Below are 18,260 nucleotides of genomic sequence, written 5' to 3'. Positions count from 1 at the left end.
ACAGTTTCTACATCAAGGAAAAGCCTGTCGTTAGTTTAATTTAGGTTTTTGAACCTGCTATTAGACTTTTAAGAATTGGGAAATTAGGGTATATAGATTAAATTTCCTTAATAAGGTTTAACCACATTATCAGTGCTTAAGTAATTTGGTAACTATCATTGTTCCAACTAAATGTGCACAGAAAAACTACAATATACTTTCAATCACTCTACACAGAAATAGGAGTTTGTTGCCATTGCTACTTAAAATACTGTATATCTAATGAAATGTATACATTGTCAGTAGTAAAACTATACTCCTTACATTACTCATGTATGTAATAAGGACGAGCATTGACACCAGCACAGACACCGGAAGTGTCATTTCATTGCTGTTCTGTACATTTCTTTCCTGAGCTGTATAGATAGAATAATAGATCCATTAATACCAGATTTTGCTGTTTATTTAGTCTAATAACTGAAGCCAGAATAGTAACTTATTTAAAATGCCAAAAATTTTTATAATAAAATGTTCATCATTTTAAAAAATGTAATTTGTATCTTTCTAAACATTAAGATTTTCCTTTTGTCTTTTTTAATATTTTGTGAACTATAATTAACTTTTTATCCTTTGAGATATATCAGATTTTGAATTAAAAAGCAAAACACATGTAATTTAAATTTCCATTCTAAACTTAAGAGTCACATGAGCTCTTGTCAACAAAAGACCAAATTTACTATAATTATGGATTATTTACACTAAAACAAAATAAGAAATCAATATGTAAATGTAATGTTTGTTGTAGCTAATGCAGCCAGCAATGACAGATTAGGTTCAAATAGCAATCAGTTTGAAAATCTGGCACATATGTAAATGAGCTAAGGCCTTGATGTTTACATATGATTGTATTTCATTGAGGATTTTAAAATTGTCTTGGGAACAGCATAAAAATAAAATGTTAATCTTTCCACTATAAATATGACTTGAGCTATTATCATAACCAAAACTAGGTTTTGCTTCTGTCCAGCTAAACTAACACGATACTAATAATTATGAGCCGAAGATTACATCATTCTTAATTAACACTCCGCTACAGTTGTTAACATCCTCCAAGACACCATGTTATCATCACCACAAGTTCTGTAACAATCTTAAAGCCATGTTTAACAAAGGTTGGCCTCTGAGTCTGCAGCTACTTTTAATTGCTTTCTTTGCTGACAATTAAATAGGTCTAGATAAACAAACATTTCATTTTACATAATTCCTAATAACATTTTTCAAGATAATTTCAAATTCCAGGTGGCCTTATGCCTATAATTACAGTTATCAATACAGTGATATATTGTATTCAACAAAATGACTTAACCAAAGTATGTAAGATTAATCAAAACATGGTAATTAGTGGCGATACTGATATATTGTGATCTACACAAGTGGGAAATAGTAAATGTATATAACGTAATTCCATTTGTTGAGGGAAAATATAAAGAAATAACCCTATTTGCAATGTATTAAACTTCTTGCTTCACGAATTAGTGAGCAACTTTCTGACTGTCCATTAAATAAGTTCCCATCATAGGGAATACCTGCAGCTCTTTTTCGAAGTGTGATGCTAACAAGCAAATCTCAGTAGTCACCAACCTATCAATAGGCAGTAAACTGTATAAATGGATTTGGAGCATCACTCCAATTAGATGTGCTGTGACTGCCATTGATGTTTTAATTGGGGACAGGTTTCTTTTTTATCCAGAATATCACCTTCTTTAAAATGAGCCACTTTTAAAGAACTCCTTATTAAAAACATTTACTAACTTAATATTTTAAAATCCTAATTTTAAAAGTCTAATAACAATGTTAATTAGAATTAAATTTATGAGAGCAAACGTATAGGAATGTGGTCAAATATTGCCCTTGATTCTTTTAATAAAACTGGCATTTTGGTTTGTTTTCTTAAGTATCTCATGTGTGTTTGATTGAGTTACTCAAATCTGCTACAGCTTACATAATCAGTAAATAAATTTGATATACAAATATTACTTATCTATTTTTCTTGCTAACTTTGCTGATTTGAACACACAAGTCCACAATTGTTTTGTACATATTACTGACAAATTGTTCCTTGATGATATTTGCCTTAAAATGAAGCTAAAATATTATTAACATTATTATACTACATTCTTTTCAGTAAGATTATCCTAGAGTACTTAGGCCTTACTTCTTCCTCCTTTGTTTTTCCTTTTTTTCTTTTTTCTGCTAATACCTTAAAGGAATTTTTGAAGATCGAAATTTAAAATGTCTGTCTTAGCCCTAACTGACCTCAAATGAACTACACTGCTTCAAACTCTGCTTCTAAAATTGGGACTAAGGAGACTATGAGCATACTCTACCAGACAAGACTGAGGGCAACTGCTTCTAATAAAATAATTTCATACCATCATATTCATAGATATTGTTCATGTACTTGAGTTGTTTCTCCACTGAATGTTGTTTGTTCCACTGCTGTTTTCCTATACTTCTTTTTAAACTCCTACCTATTGATATATCAACTAAGTCTTTTTCTAGATGAACTCAGGTTAGTGTCTATCAATGTTAGTTGTGATATGGATACCTAGGCTTATGATTTTAAGTATGGACTAAAAGTAACCAGAATGTTTACAACTTTCCAAACATGTCATATCTCTGTCCTCACCTCACTTTTCACTAAACTTCATCAGTGCAAAATGTAGGTAAAAATATCTACTTATGACTTACTGTAAGGATTTAAGGAAAATACTATGTGCAAAGGGCTTGGCAGAAATGATAATTTTATGTCACCATTCCTTAAATTAAATACTTTACATTTTCTTGAAATCCCTTTTGTCCTTTGAGTAATATATATTTTCTATTTTAACATTTTCCATAAGTTGGACTTTGTCATTGCTACTATAACTATTAAAATCCAGAAATCAGAGGTATTCTCCAATTTGGCACCAACTGTCTATCTACCTTACCTCTAAATTGTTAGCTAACTTGATTTCAATACTTAATCCTGGATTCCAATCCTGTCTCCCTACTCAGAACTGACCCTTGGAATTACCCCTAGAATTCATACGTTGAAGCCTTAAACTCCAATTTCATGGTATCTGAAATATGGTCTTAAGGAGCTAATTCAGGTCATAGGGTTGAAGCCTTAATTCAATGGGATTGGTGTTCTTATAAGAAGAAAGAAAAAACAGTTCACTCACTTTTCTTTCCCTGCCAAGCAAGTATATTGTGAGAAATTGGCAATCTACAAGTCAGAAAAATGCCTTCATCACAAACTGACTGACCTAGCCTGCATTTCTGTCTTGAGTGTAAATCTAAAGAACTAAAAGTGTGTTGCTAAACCACCCACTTTACACTATTCTGTCCCAGATGCTCCCACAAACTAACATCCCTATACCCCTTCCAGGCACCAGACTTTGTTTGCTTTACTTGTTCACAATTGCTGTCTTGTTCACCTCCTATTCCAAGCAATTCTTCTCTCTTAAACTTACTTCCATTTATGATCAAGTTCTCTGTGGATATAACGTGTTTTCATTTCTCACTGTAAAATGCACTAAAATTCAATTCTCACTGCTACTATTCTACCAAAATTTACCTTAATAAAAACAATCAATTCCTAGCTAAATGACTTTTCTAACAATCACCAAGTCAGTTCCTACCTCAGCACTGCATACAGTCTTTACTTGAGACTATGCCTATGTGGGCACTTACACAGGTTTTCCAGAAAGAGGATGAGTCAGATCTAAACATCTAACTCTGAATTACATGTGAGACATAAAGGAAAACCTCCAACAAAACTGGGACATGAGAGTTTGTAAATACAAACCTCTCAGTTATTTAAATATCTTTTAAAAATTGAAAGGTTGAAAACAGATTCTAAGAGGTACAATAAGAGAGACTGGTAAGAAAAGAACTCTCAAGGATACCAACAATTAGAGCAAATGAATGAAAAGAAATACTACAAAAGAGACTGGATGAAATAGTCTGAGTTTGAGGATTAGGATAAGCAATGGGGGATAATTAATAAAATTATCTGGAATGGAAAGAAAAATTTTAAAGGCCTACTACCTTTAATGAATAGGCTATAAGCTCATTGAGAACAGAGCTTGTCTTTTATAGTTTAATTAATAAAAAACATACTGATGAACTAAATCATTCTATAATAATATGAACCATGTGTAAGTAGCACTTCCCCTTTTATAATTTTATAATGAATTATATATAATTTCATCTGCAGTTGTACCACTGAGATATACAGCACTCTTTCAATCATCACTGAGCTCTGTTCTTACAGGATTTAAAATGCTTTCACCTGTCACAAAGATTATGACTAAAGACTTCACTCTTAAATTCTCAGCTTGAATTTAAAAAAAAAAAAACAAGATTTACATTAAAATAATTCTGAACTCAATTACAAACGTTCATATTATATTTTATGTTGTTATAATTTTTTGGTACCAGAAGGAAATTGTCAATATAAAGACTCAATTACCAAGCACCCCCTAGTGGCAATAAAATCAAGACAGGAAGGTAAGAAAAGGAGGTAGAATCTTTATAGTTCTGACCAAAACTTGAAGAAAATCATCTGTCAGTACAATTTAAAAGCATGGTAATTTATATCTGTTTTAGTAAATAATTTACAATATACTGTGACTGAGAAAAAAATTCAAAGTTTTTATAAAAATGAATAAACATCTGTAAAACGAGCTCTGGCTTTTTAAAAGGTCTCAATTAAATGTGTATTAATACAACTTTTTCAAAGCCATATGTCTCTACATATAAACTTCAAAATACTACATCATTTGTTTTTCTTTGAACGTTTCTCCACTGTTCCTACCCATGCAACAACATCATTGAAATTTCATGAAAATCAACAAGCCAACTAAAAAACACTTTTTATTCTCCTATAAGTATTTAAGCAGTACTGTAGGCACTTCAGGCCTAGGGAATGAATAATTATTAATCAGAGGTCAGGTACACAGCAGTGAAGATGACCGTCTCTATGACCACAGCATGACATTCTGGCAACAACAAAATCAGAAGTTGAACATAAATACTACAAAATTCAAAGTCAGCTAAAAGCAAGTTTTGAGACAATAAGGACTCAGGAAAAACAAACTGTTTTATCACTAGTACAATCAGCATATGTAGGCCATTTGCTTATTCAATACTAATAAATTAACATGCAACTAGATATGGGATCACTGTACACATGCATTGAGTTCAATGAGAACTAAAAGTAACAAGTCTTTCTAACCTAAGGAAATTCTGAGAGCCTAGGTGGGTGTTTTTCTACCCTTGCCCACTGTCTTTTCTTCAGAGTTGTATCTTACTCGGCAATGAGAGACTAAAGTTGCGTTTATTCTTACTCCTCCCTATCAAACCCTTCAATCAAAAACGGGTTATTTGGCCCCCTACCCTCACCCCCTCAAGTGCTAGCAAGGAACTCGGAACCCTGAATACAGGATGTAGTACTGAGCAATAGCTCTAGTCTGTTTTGATTATTTTTAATATACAGGCATTTCCAACAGATTTTCTTTGAAAAGAGGCACCTACCATAAATCAAATGAATAATCTCATCTAAACAGTATAAAAATTGATACTCTTTAACAGTTGCTAGTAAGTTAACACTTACATAAAATTTTTATTGGTTATAATACATAAAGAAATTACCCATCCATTTTTTTCCTTTCATAGTTCCAGGAAAAGTAAATACCTTACCCAGCATGACTGGATGATGAAGGCGGTGGTAAGTCTGGTGTAAGGACATAAAGACTGTTGTTTTTTGGCAAGTGTAGTGATTTTAAGACCGTCTGAAATAGAAAAGAAGAAGAGAAAACAAAAATAAACGTTGTGTACATTAGTAACTTTTACAATTCTTGAATGTTTTGCAACTTTTAGGTTGGTCTTTCATCTTTTGGTAATCTTCTAAATATAACAAAAGAGCAGCTAAATCCAAACCATCTTGTTTCTGCTATTTTTACTGCAAATTAATGCAAATCTGAGCATTACAGTATGATGAAAACTTTTAGCTCCTAAGAGATGCATACAGATAAGAACGCAACTAAAAGTCATCCATGTCTCCACTGAAGTACACTCAAAGAAAAACATTAGTAGTGCAGGCTTTAGACCTAAGGAAAGAAACCATGGAAAGCACCTCAAAGCAAGGCTTCTTAATGATGAGGAGCTGTAGCCTAAGGGGTTATGTGACTTGGATGTGGACTCTAGGTCACTTTATTCTGACTCTAGAGATGTTTTTGTTAAATCTCACTGTTGAGTCACACCCATATGCACGGATTTATTCACTGTCACAAAACTTCTACACTTTAGACTCCCAATCTTATGGTAAGCTCGTGCTAGCATGCTTCCTGACAGCTGTACACATAAGGAAATTCACTTCCACAGCATGCACTCAGGGCATGCATTTCATTTACCAAATTTTATTGCACTACCGTCTATACCAAGGCCACCCTAATCATAAGAATAGCTAGGATAACCTAGGAGTACTTATTTGCGGAGAAGGGTACAGGGAGAGGCACTTATGTTTTAGTAGGATTAAAGTAATCTATTCAGTTGAAAATTAGAAGGTAGTAGTTTTGTTTTGTTGTTTTATTTTGTTTTAAACTAAAGATAAGGCAGGGAAAGGAGTTGAAGACTATGAGTTAGGGGAGCTTCATAACTTTAAATTGGATAATCAGAGACTGTGCTCATTGAGCGAAGGTTTGAAGGTAGCAAGGCAACAAACAAAATTACACAGAGAAACAGCCAGTACAAATGTTTAAACAAATAAATAAACGTAACTTTTCAAGTTAAAAAAATGGCAAAAATAATGGATTAAAGGCATAAGTTGGAGAAGTGTTGGAGCTAGAATATTAAAAGAAATTAATTAAAAGGTAAAAACTATCCAGAAAAAAAAAAGGAACTTGAAATTAAGATGAAAGCTTCTGCCATTGCTAATAGAATATTAAAAGCATGCAGAGATGAATGAAGCAAAGTATAGTGAAAGATTTTTGTCGAGAGAAGGCCCAGTCCAAGGAACTAAGTGGCCAGTATAAAATAATTTACAAGATACTGGCATCAGTGAGAGGGATTAGAGACTGCTCGGCAGTTAAGCTGCTTGCTGCTCTTGCAAATAACTAGAGTTTGGTTCCCAGTACCTGGGCCAAGCAGCTTCTAACCATCTGTAACTCCATCTCCTGGGATCCAACACCCTCTTTTGGCCTCTGGAGGCAGCTATACCCACACAAGTGCATAAACATAAGTAAAAAAATAAAATAAAATTAATTAATTAGAATTAAATTAATAAGAATCAAGTCAAAGAGTAATTATGAGCCAGAAGTTAACAATCATAAAGAAACAGGGGATGATAACTTCATTAAGTTATCAAAAAGAAGTAACCTTTTGAAATAAATTCAAAGCTGAAGAAATTCTGATTGAAAAGACAATGATCTAGAACTAAAAATGAAGACACGTATTTATTCCAATTGTATGAGGACTGCCAAAATAAAACTAACTAATAAAACTAAGAAGACTACAAAGGAAGCAACTTCCTGAGGAAGATGGCTTTCACTCAGAAGAAGACAGAAAGGAAATGTACATGGACAAGTTTAATAAAANTAATCTTGCTAATGATGGATTAGTTCCATGGAACATAGCAAAAAGGCTTATAGCACTGTAGGGAAGGAGAGATAAGATAGGTATAGAATGTACAGTCTATAAAGATTCAGGAGAGGAGTGATTTGGAAATCTCAAACTCCTTCCAATGACTGGCTTAAACAGGAAAAGGGTAGCAAAGTCAATCCTGGCAGGAGTCAAAACAAATAATAATGGCAAGGCTGTAAGTGTTAAAAAAGCAAGGAGTGCTTAAGGAATCCTTAATTAAGGATTCCTTAATTCTGCAGATGGAGAAAAAGACACCTGGAGAAAGGTGATCTTACCCAAGCAGGCCACAGGAAGAACTTTTAACTGCTCCATGAGAGGGCCCATCTTACTAAGTGCAGTCTTAAATAAAAATAAATACCCTAATTATTTACATTAGAATGACATTTTGTTGTATTCCACTTCTTTTTCTTCTCCTTTTTCTTTGTGTTGTCTATTACCCATTCAGTTAACTTCACAACCTATTAACGGTTTATGGTGCATGGTTTGAAAACAAACACAATACACAATTGCCTATAAGATTACAACCTACCAGGACACATGAAAATCTGAAATTTTATATTAAATGTGGAACACCTTTGTGAAATTGATGTGTTCTCTCAACAACATGAGCATGCAAACAAAGTGCATACACATATACACAGGAAATTTATATTTACCTTTTATCTTTTATTACTTTGTGGACTAGAAAAATATTCTTAGCACTCGATCAAGTCATTATTCTACTTTTGTCAATCTACTACCCAATGATTCTCCATCAAATCTTCCCTATCAAAACTTATATGGTATGATTAAATAAAATGGACCCTTTCTTTAGGCCATTTATTCATGCATTCATCCATGAACCTTTATTTGATACCAATATAACAAGAATCCTATATACACTGGTGATAGAAACAGGTATGACCCCTCTTCTTATAATACTGATATGGTGGGAAATCATGGAATGAGAGCCAAATGAGAAATGTCGGTTGCACAGGTAGCATAGAGCTAAACTCAAAAGACAGAAAGAGCCATTTATGTAAAGACTTAGGGGTAATAATGGTTCCAAAGAATTGAACAGTATCTGTCAGGGATTGTGTAACAAGTTCAATCCTAGTAAAAAGATTTTTAAGCCATGGCATGGAAGCTGAGGGTAGAAAATCTCAATGGGCATTTGTAAAGTTGAGAAAGGTTTAAAAGCTGTATTTCAACAAAAGAGCAATGTTCTTCGATTCATATTTTTAAAAAGATCATTCTGGCTGCTAAGCAGAGAGTGAACTAGAAGTCGCCATAAAAAGAAGCTAAGAAAACAATAGTGATATTAGTCTGGGTAGAGATACTAACAGTCTTGATTAGGTGGTTACAATAAAAATACTGAAAAGTATCCTTGGTTAAGAAATATTTTAAAAATATAATCAATAGGACTTACCAAAGTATACTTTGTGATATTTTGTGAGGTATTGTGAGATAAAGGAAAAGACTCAAAGGCACTATTTTTTGTTTTACCAGTGCTACACAAGGCTGACTTTATTGAAGAAAACTGGCAAAACAAACAAACAGAAACAAAAACAACATAGGAGAGAATCAAGAGTTCTCTTTAAAGTAGGTCTGTCTACGACGTGATTAAGGTAAGTGAGGATGGAGTTGGTTACGGTGACTGCACATCTATAACCCCAGCACCTGGGAAGGGGAAACAGACATCCTGTGGTCAACTGCCTCATGTTGTTTGAGCTCATCAAACTGACTCATGTTTGGCTGGCTTAGAAAGCAGAGCTGTCCCCCACCATTTCAAATTAAGCAGAAATGTCTCAAAAATCTCTTGCGAGATCTGGGAATAGGCTGTACCCCCCATTCCCAAACACTGTGTTAGGTAGAGAAGATAATAGCAAAACAGACTAAAAGGTAAAAACATTTGTCCTTGAAAACAGCTAGAAGGCAAAACATGTCCAGCAGTTGTTACTATTTCATCCATGGCATAAAAGTAGCTACAGTGAAAAAGAAAAGCAGGAAGTCCTGCTATGGGAAGCTCAGCCATAGTGAAAAGTTCACCTGTGAGCTCCAGATACCTTACCTGCCCTAAACCTTCTGCTCAATTTTTGCTGGATGTTGCAAGCACAGAATTTGATGATGTATCTCTGACGGTTGCTATTTGTCCTCTTACTTCAAAGTCTCATCTGAGGGGATACTCTGCATGGAAAATTCCAGCTGGCTGCCTTAAAGGGGATTCCCCAAGTTGATTTCCATTGGATGTTCTGAGTACCCAATCTGATGAAACCTTGTGGTCTATGTATCTGTCATTTGTTATTTATTCTTTTACTTTGGCTTGCTACAAATTCTAATACTCATGGAAAACTGAAAATATAGATATTGCAGAACATTCTCTAGACTGTACAGAACAGAAGTGAAGACAGAAAGATATGGAAATCAAAGATATATTTAGCTATTCACTGAGTTTAAGGCAGCCTGGGGTACATAAAATCTTGTCTCAAATAACCAAAAAAGCAGAGAAGAAAAGAGAAAAGGGAAAGAAGAGAAGGTGGAAAGAAAAGAAGATATGCAAATAGTAGAGTTATTGTCAACTTAGACATGTAAATTCACTGAAGTATGGAATGAAAATATAAATTTGGAAGCAATTAAAAAATTGATGGCATGAGAATCAGAGAAATCCTACATAAAAAAAATATGTAAGTAACTGGAAGTATTGTAACTAAAAGACTACCCAATTAAAAAAATAATACCATGCGAACATTTTCAAAATGACTACCTTTTTATTAGCAATCTACTGAAAATGGATGTAATATTATTAGATCACCACAGGTTTCTCAATTTAAAAAAAAAGTCAATGGTTTCATTCTTGCTGTTTATTTCTATCAAGGTTGTTGAATTACTCCTTCGTACCTTTTAAAACCCTGTTTATCAGAACAGACAAAAGTTCCGAGTGAAGATGCGTTAATGAGCAGCTTCCTAAGCTACTCTTGATATGTACATATCCCTTGATTTCAACCTGAGGACTACATAGCACCAAGAAGCAGCAGGCTAAGGACATAGGCCAAACCAGGCTGGTTTTGTATGGTGTGCAAGTTAAAATAGCTTTTACATTTTTAAATGATTGGGGAGGAATCAAAAGAATATTTCATGACATAAAATTTTATAACATTAAAATCCTGTATCCATAAGTAAAGTTAGACTGAAAAAGAGCTGTTTCCTTTTCACAAATTGTCAGGAGTGTTCTCGCTCTCCAGGAATAGAGCAGAACAGTTTATCAGAGGTTGGATAAGCTTAAATATTTACTCCCTGATTATACAGAAGAGACTTGCTGATTCCTGCTATAACACATCAGTAACTGTAACAAAACCAACTAAGTGCATATATATGTATGTATGTGTGTGTGTGTATATATATGTGTGTGTGTGCATATGTGTGTGTGTGTGTGTATATATATATATTTGTGTGTGTGTGTGTGCATATATATGTGTGTGTGTGTGTGTGCACAACTTACCACAAAATTTACAAAATAACAAACCAAAAGATTTTATTTATGCTTGGCATAGAAATATACTCAGTAATTGTATAAGAAGATTCATAATTATTTCTACCTTAAACATAACAAAACTTTAGCACTCATTTCTTTCTTTCCATTCCTGCTCTCTCTTAAGAAAAAAAGTGAAATATTTTATACATGAGGCTGAGTTTAAGGGGTCCATAGCAATAGCCACTATTACTTGAGAACTATGGTACCTTCTGTAAATTCTCAAGATATAACTCATTCCATGCACCTGCCACTAACCAAGGAAATGAAGAAATATTCTTACCATTTAAATTTTCCAAGTTTTTAAAGTTTCCTATTATCTTTGTTCCATATGCAATACTTGGCATAAATGTACACAGTGTATGTGACTTCTTTCAGGCCAGTAAGTAATTGGTCAGTAAATTATTATTCCAGGGCACTCACTGATACCCTAAGAGGTTTGAGAAAAAGGTAAATGCTCTCAAAAAGGTACCAACCTCCTAAAAAAAGAGAGAATACTTAAAAATAGGAAAAACATGCCACATAGTGTTTTTATTTGCATACCTAAACTCATTTAAAACCATTATTGGCTGATATAACATTATTTAACTTGAAAAATATTATTTGGGAATTAAGCTAAATTATTATTACCAAATTTACTTCTGACATAATTTTTCAGAATAAACATAGTGGCACTTGCCAAATCCCAGCATTTGGGACAGAGGGAATAAAAGCAAGAGGATCAGGAGTTCAAAGCCATCCTTAGCTACAAAAATGTTCAAGTCAGCCTGGGCAACATGAAACCCTGTCTCATAAAACAAGCAAGCACACAAAGCTAAAAAAATAACACTTAGGCATCAGTTAATCATATAACTTAATTTTCTTTTGTTTCTAGTCAATTAAGAAACTCACACTGTCTTCCACATCTCCAGTCTTCCAGCCTTTTAACAGCATTTTAGGCACAGGTATCTGAAGTTCATTTTCTAGAATCTGTTTGATCTCTCCTGGACAAAAAGAAGAGAACAAATGTGACTAATAAGGCAACAACAATTGACTATATCAGTATATTAATATCTGGTATACAATATAGACTCAATGACATTTGACTGATAAATAACTGCTTAAAAATTAAATACTCCAAATTTAAATTTTTTCTTATCAAATAAAATGCTGTTTCATTGAAAAACTTGAGCTACAAAATGACAAAAAATATTTCACAATTTATTAAATAGCTAATTATAAACTTCACTTTCATAAAAGCATGGCTTTCTAAAAGAAATAGATTTCAGTGGTTAAAAACGGAACAGAAAATAAACAAACAAACAATATTGTTAGGAACCTAAGTGAAGCTATACTGTATGACTTAGAATAATGTAGTACTTGCAAGATACAAGTCGACCACAAAACAGCTCTGATATAAGCCAAGGCGGATTCTGATATGTTAATGAACCAGCCCTAAGCTGTAAACCCTGCTAGCCTGAATAATACAAAAGATAGCACTGCCTTGCTCCCAACACAGCATCTCAAGCCTCTGTGCTGATTCTCATCACCAAGAGGATTTTGAGTTGGCCACTATGTGGCTCTGGCACAGATTCCTAGATCATTGCTGAATTCATACATTCCTGTCTGTCAGCACTAGCTATTGGCCAAGGCTTTCAAGGACCTTCTTGAACTACAACAACCTCCTCCCAAAAAGGTTCACTCGGTGCTTATTATTCATAAGATATAGCTGAGGCTCTGGAGTGGTTCAGTCACACAGCTAATCTGATTCACAGGGTTAAGATCAAAAAAGAAGTTCAGAGATTCTGGACAAAACTGGTTTTAAAACATGTAAACTTCAGAGTGAAATTGCATGTGGTAAATGCTTTAAATGTTTTTATTTTCAAGCTCATTTTTTTAAAGTAAAATGATACTCAAGAAAATAAGCATACCTTTTTAAAAGTAGATTAAAAACATGTGGGCAGGAGAAAGAAATGACTCAACATGCTAAATGAAGCTAGAAAACTCAGGTTTGTTCATAGCACTGATAGAAAAAACTTCATTAAACAAATAACTGGCACAAAATCCATTGGTAGATCCTGGACACACAGTAATACATAAAAATCTCTGCCCTCAAAATATCACATTAGTTTATTCAGGAAGTACTTTATAAAAGGACAAGTCCTTTAAAATGTCTTTAAATTATTCAAAATTAGAAAACAAAACTCAGAAGGTTTTAGGTATAAAACTGAATAAACCAGTAACCAGCGCAGCTACCACTAGGTGTCACTCTGGTATAACTTTTTTGACTGAATTTAGCCTTACTTTTTTTCGTCTTGTTCCATCTACCAGGTAATAAAAAACAACAAAAACAAAACAACACAAAACAACAACAAAAGCATTATCTTAACGAGCATCATTTTTCTACAAAGAAATTAACATTTGTTCAATTCCTGAAAACAGTAAGACAGTCTATAACAATTATACTGCAAGTCAGAAAATTTGGTATGTCTATTTTAAAATGTTCTATTATGGGTAGTTAAGTTAATCTATATAAACCCTACTTTCTCTTCCTGAAGCCACTCAATAGATATGACTGTGTCAAATACTATGACTGGAGAAAGAATTTTAAAATAAGACCTGGTCTTCTAAGATTGAAAAGTAAACATTCATAAGGAAAACCTTAAACACAGAGAAAGAATTGATATTTAAGATTCATTTTTAAAGTTTAAATTACCACATCCATGGAGGTTAACTGTGTCACAGGAGAAAATTATATATGAGATCTTGAAGCTTAAGGAGGAGGTTTGCACAAAACTAAAGCTAACACAATATGAGAAACAGGGAGTAACTTAAATACACACTAGGGGTTGTGTGTTGGGAAAAGTGCACCAGTCTCACAGAAAATAAAATGAATACATGTAAATAACATAAAGAAATCAATTTGCTTACACAACAAAGAAACCAATTCCTGAACTGAAAAGGAGTTGAAAACAGAAGAGATCCAAACAATACGTGACACAACTCTCAGACTTTAGGAAATCAATCGCAGCAAAAGAACAACATTCTACCAAGCCCCAAATATTATCCACTAGCATGCCTTCCATATTTATACCCAAAAGTAAGTAAGGAGAAGGCTCACAACATAAGTCCTGATTGGCATCCATTTCACTGTGAGAGAATAACTGCAATCCAGAACAAATATAGCCAGACTGTGAAGAGATGTATGAGCAACACCTATCACGCAATATTTGCCATATATATATATATATATCATTTTGGATGAATTATAGTAGGTGACTGTAACAATAATAATTAAAGAAATAGAGGTCATGAGCTAAAGAGAGCAGAGAACATGGGAAACGTTAAAGAGGGTAAAAGTGACAAACACTTTCATGTATGAAAGTCTCACAAAAATTAAAATCTTAATTTAAAACACAGTATCTAGAAGCAGAGCTTTTAAGGGGTAAAATCGGCAACAAGGGTCCCACTTCTGTGAAAGAGATTATTACTAAAATGCTTAACAAAGCAAGTCCATCCCTTTTGCCCTTCCAGCCTTCTGTCATGTAAGGCCATGGTACTTTATCCTCCAGGGAATAAAGCACAATTCTATCCTAGAAGCAGGTAGAAGGTATCACCAAACTGTGATTAAGTGCCTTAGTCTTAAGACTTCCCTGCAGAAATATAAGAAAATTAATTTTAATGTTTAATAAAATTACTCATGCTTATGTAGTCTTTTGTGACAGCACAAAACAGACACAGCAGTATGAAACAGTAGGAACAGTACGAGTATGTTTTAGTGGCAGAGTTGGTATACAGTGAACTCAAATTAAATTCCAGTATTTTTTTGAAGCTGCTAGGCATTTAGTTTACAGCAAACCAAAACAGTACAAACCAGAGCTGTGAATATGGCTCAGTGGTCAAGTGCTTGTCAAGTATGTGCAGTGCCTTTGAGAAAATACTTTGTACTGGCAAAAGCACACAAAATAACAGCAACAATTTAAGAAGTTAAAACAGTACACCAAAAATGATTCTTGAACTTACCTTCTTAATATCACAATGTATATTCAAATGAAGAGCACACTACCTATGTGAGAAAGTACCCAGTTCAACGTGTTTCTTTCCCTTCTTGTTGATAGTCAACTCAAAAGAAAAGAATTATGTAAACTTGGAACTTGCCTAAAGAATTATTCACTTATGAAGGCTTATGAGGGTAATTCTTACCAACAGTACAGCTGTCTTCAAGTACCACATCAACATTTCTGTCTCTGTATTCAACTCTGAAGTCTAGCATTCGAGGCTGCCTTTCTACAATCTGCCTGGATGGCATTACAGGTCGAAACGCTGAAGAAGAAGGAGTTGGAGCTGGAGCTGGGTGACTTGCTGGATCAAATGTGGGTCCTGGCATGGTCTCACCTCCAAAGTCACTAAAATGTTGAGAGAAAGAAGAAATGATCTCTACTTCATTACACAGCATCATCAAGGACCACCTCCATTGCCCCTTGCATATTATTCCTATCAATTTGATACACTTGTGGTAAAGCCAATTCTCTTTCTTTTAACAAATCTTTAACAATGGCTAATGGCCACGTTATTTTCCCTGTCATTCTCGCTTTTCTAGTCTAATACTATTATATCATTTACAATTAGGTTTTTGCCTTATGGTACCATGTTAATCAAGTGTCAAAATGACAATTAAAAAGTATCTTAGGCTGGTAAGATGGCTCAGTGTGTAAGGGCTCTTGCTGAGAGACCTGCTGACCTCAGTCCCATGCCAGGAACATATACAATAGAGAAGAGAACTAACTCCTCTAAGCTGCCCTATGGACACCGACACACACACTTACTTTCCAGTCACTCTCAATGACTCAGTATTTGATATTTGACTTGCTATTTCTATCACAAACACTGTTTTGAAACTTTTTTAAATTTTCTCTTTTATATCAGTCCTGGTTTTAAAAGTTTTGTTTTAAAAAAAAAAAAAGCTATCAAAAAAGATTTTACTTACTACTAAATCTACAATCTAACCCACATATGTGAGCTGGCGCTCTCTCTCTCTCTCTCTCTCTCTCTCTCTCTCATAACATAGAGGGGATATCTTTTCCCTATGTGTACAGGATCTACTACTCAGTTTAATCTAGAGATCAGCCCCATACACACTCCTTTATAGTATCTTTGGCACTTTGGTATACAATTTCACTATGTTTAATCTTTGCTTCCTAACAAAAACCAAGCAACTAAACTGATGAAGTAGATGAGTAACTCTTGTAGAGGATGACAACGACTGTCATGTATAAGATCTCCTTCTGACTAATGCAGTTACAGGGGAAATGGCAAGCCCAGTTAATAGTGTTCAACTGAGGTCATGAAAGTACAAAGTTCTGAGTATGGCCTTTTAAAAGTTTATCCCTTCTAACAGGTGTGACCTTGCTGAGAATGGGTTCAATTGATCTGGGATTACAGTGGAAGTTGAACATACACACTTTCTAAGTCTCTTGTGAAAATTACAGTACGATTTTAGAAGGAATGAGATCCCAAAAAAGTAGAATAAGAGATACCAGGGTAGACTCATATGAAANAATTTAATTTTTTTTTTTTTTTTTTTTTTGGCTTTTTGAGGCAGGGTTTCTCTGTGTAGCCCTGGCTGTCTTGGAACTCACTTTGTAGACCAAGCTGGCCTGGAACTCAGAAATCCACCTGCCTCTGCCTCCCGAGTGCTGGGATTAAAGGCGTGCACCACCACGCCCGGCTGAAAGAATCTTCAACTCTGAAATCTCTGAGACCAAGTAACTTCTGACTGCTTAGAAACTCTTCCTTGGGATAGTTATCTTGAAAAGGAAGTTCTATTTCCATCGCATACCCTTAACAGTCCCCATTGCCTCAGATTTACACATACTGAAGAAAGAGTTTTAACTGAGAGGTTCTTTATATCCAAAGCAACTGTAACTTTGAAAATTATGAGTAAAATCATAGAGATGGAAATACTAACAACAATGTTTAACTCAAAACTATTTTCATAAGGAAAAATACAATTTGAGCAATTGTGAGTACTTCTAAGAGTCTGTTCACATACCAACAACAACAACAAAAAACCCAACAACTGTTCTCATGAGGGGCAGAGGAAGGAAGGAACCTGGGTAGAAGAGGGGACAGGGAGGGGAAAAGAGGAACATGATCAGGTGGGGAGGGGGAATCAGGAGTGAGGTCCTGAATGCCAGCAGAATGAATGGAAACAGGCAACCTGGGGTGGGCTGGGGTGGGGGGCATTCTAGAATGTCCTGGGAAGTAAGATCTGGGAGGTGAGAAACTCTCAGGACTAAAAGGGAGGGACTTTGGCTGAAGTACTGTACAGTGGGGAGAGGGAACTTATAGAGTCCACCTCCAGTAAAGGGACAGAACATCAAGTAGAGGGATGGAATTGCCATGCCACAGCCAAAAGTTCTGACCCAGATCTGTCCCTGTCTGAAGGAACTGCAGGGACAAAAAATGGAGAAGAACCTGAGAGAAAGGAGGTCCAGTGATAGGCCCAAATTGGGATCCAACTCAAGGGAAGGTACAGGGCCTGACACTACTACTGATTCTAAAGTGTGCTTGCAGACTGGAGCCTAGCATGGCTGCCCTCAGAGAGGCCCAACAAGCAGCTAAAAGAGTCAGATGCAGATACCCAACCAATGGAAAGAAGCCAGGGACCCTTATGGTTGAATTAGGGAAAGGCTGGAAGAAGTTATGGAGGAGGGTGACTCCATAGGAAGACCAGCAGTCTCAACTGACCTGGACTCTGGAGATCTCTCAGACACTGAGCCACCAACCCAGCAGCATACACTAGCTGTTCTGAGGCCCCCAACACAAATACAGCAGAGAACTGCCTGATCTGGCCTCAGTGAGAGAAGATGCACCTAAACACCAAGAGAGCCCTGAGACCACAGGCGCAGTGAAGCCTGGCAGGGAGGAGGGGATATTCTCTTGGAGAAGGGGGAGGAGGAATGGGATGGGGACTGTCAGAAGGCTGAGCGGGAGGAGAATAGAGACTGTAAAAAAAAAAAAAAAAAAAAAAAAAATTAAAAAAAATTAAAAAAAAAAAAAAAAGCTAAAAAAAAACAAAACCTCTTCTAAAAAATCTGCATAGAGG

General features: G+C 35.0%; 1 protein-coding gene across 1 annotated transcript in view; it reads right to left on the bottom strand.

Moving 5' to 3' along the window:
* Faf1 (Fas associated factor 1) overlaps positions 1 to 18,260 on the bottom strand; it is a 301,118-nt gene that overhangs the window by 221,434 nt on the left and 61,424 nt on the right. The window contains exons 4-6 of the mRNA XM_021160394.1: positions 15,356 to 15,558; positions 12,065 to 12,156; positions 5,725 to 5,816 (exon numbers count right to left, since the gene is read on the bottom strand). Coding sequence (XP_021016053.1) covers positions 5,725 to 5,816; positions 12,065 to 12,156; positions 15,356 to 15,558 — 387 coding nt within the window. The remainder of the gene's footprint in view (positions 1 to 5,724; positions 5,817 to 12,064; positions 12,157 to 15,355; positions 15,559 to 18,260) is intronic.

This window comes from Mus caroli, chromosome 4 (assembly GCF_900094665.2).
Source record: "Mus caroli chromosome 4, CAROLI_EIJ_v1.1, whole genome shotgun sequence".
In the NCBI taxonomy this organism is placed as follows: domain Eukaryota; kingdom Metazoa; phylum Chordata; class Mammalia; order Rodentia; family Muridae; genus Mus; species Mus caroli.
The sequence above is the reverse complement of the archived record's forward strand: the minus strand, read 5'-3'. Positions and strand labels throughout refer to the sequence as shown.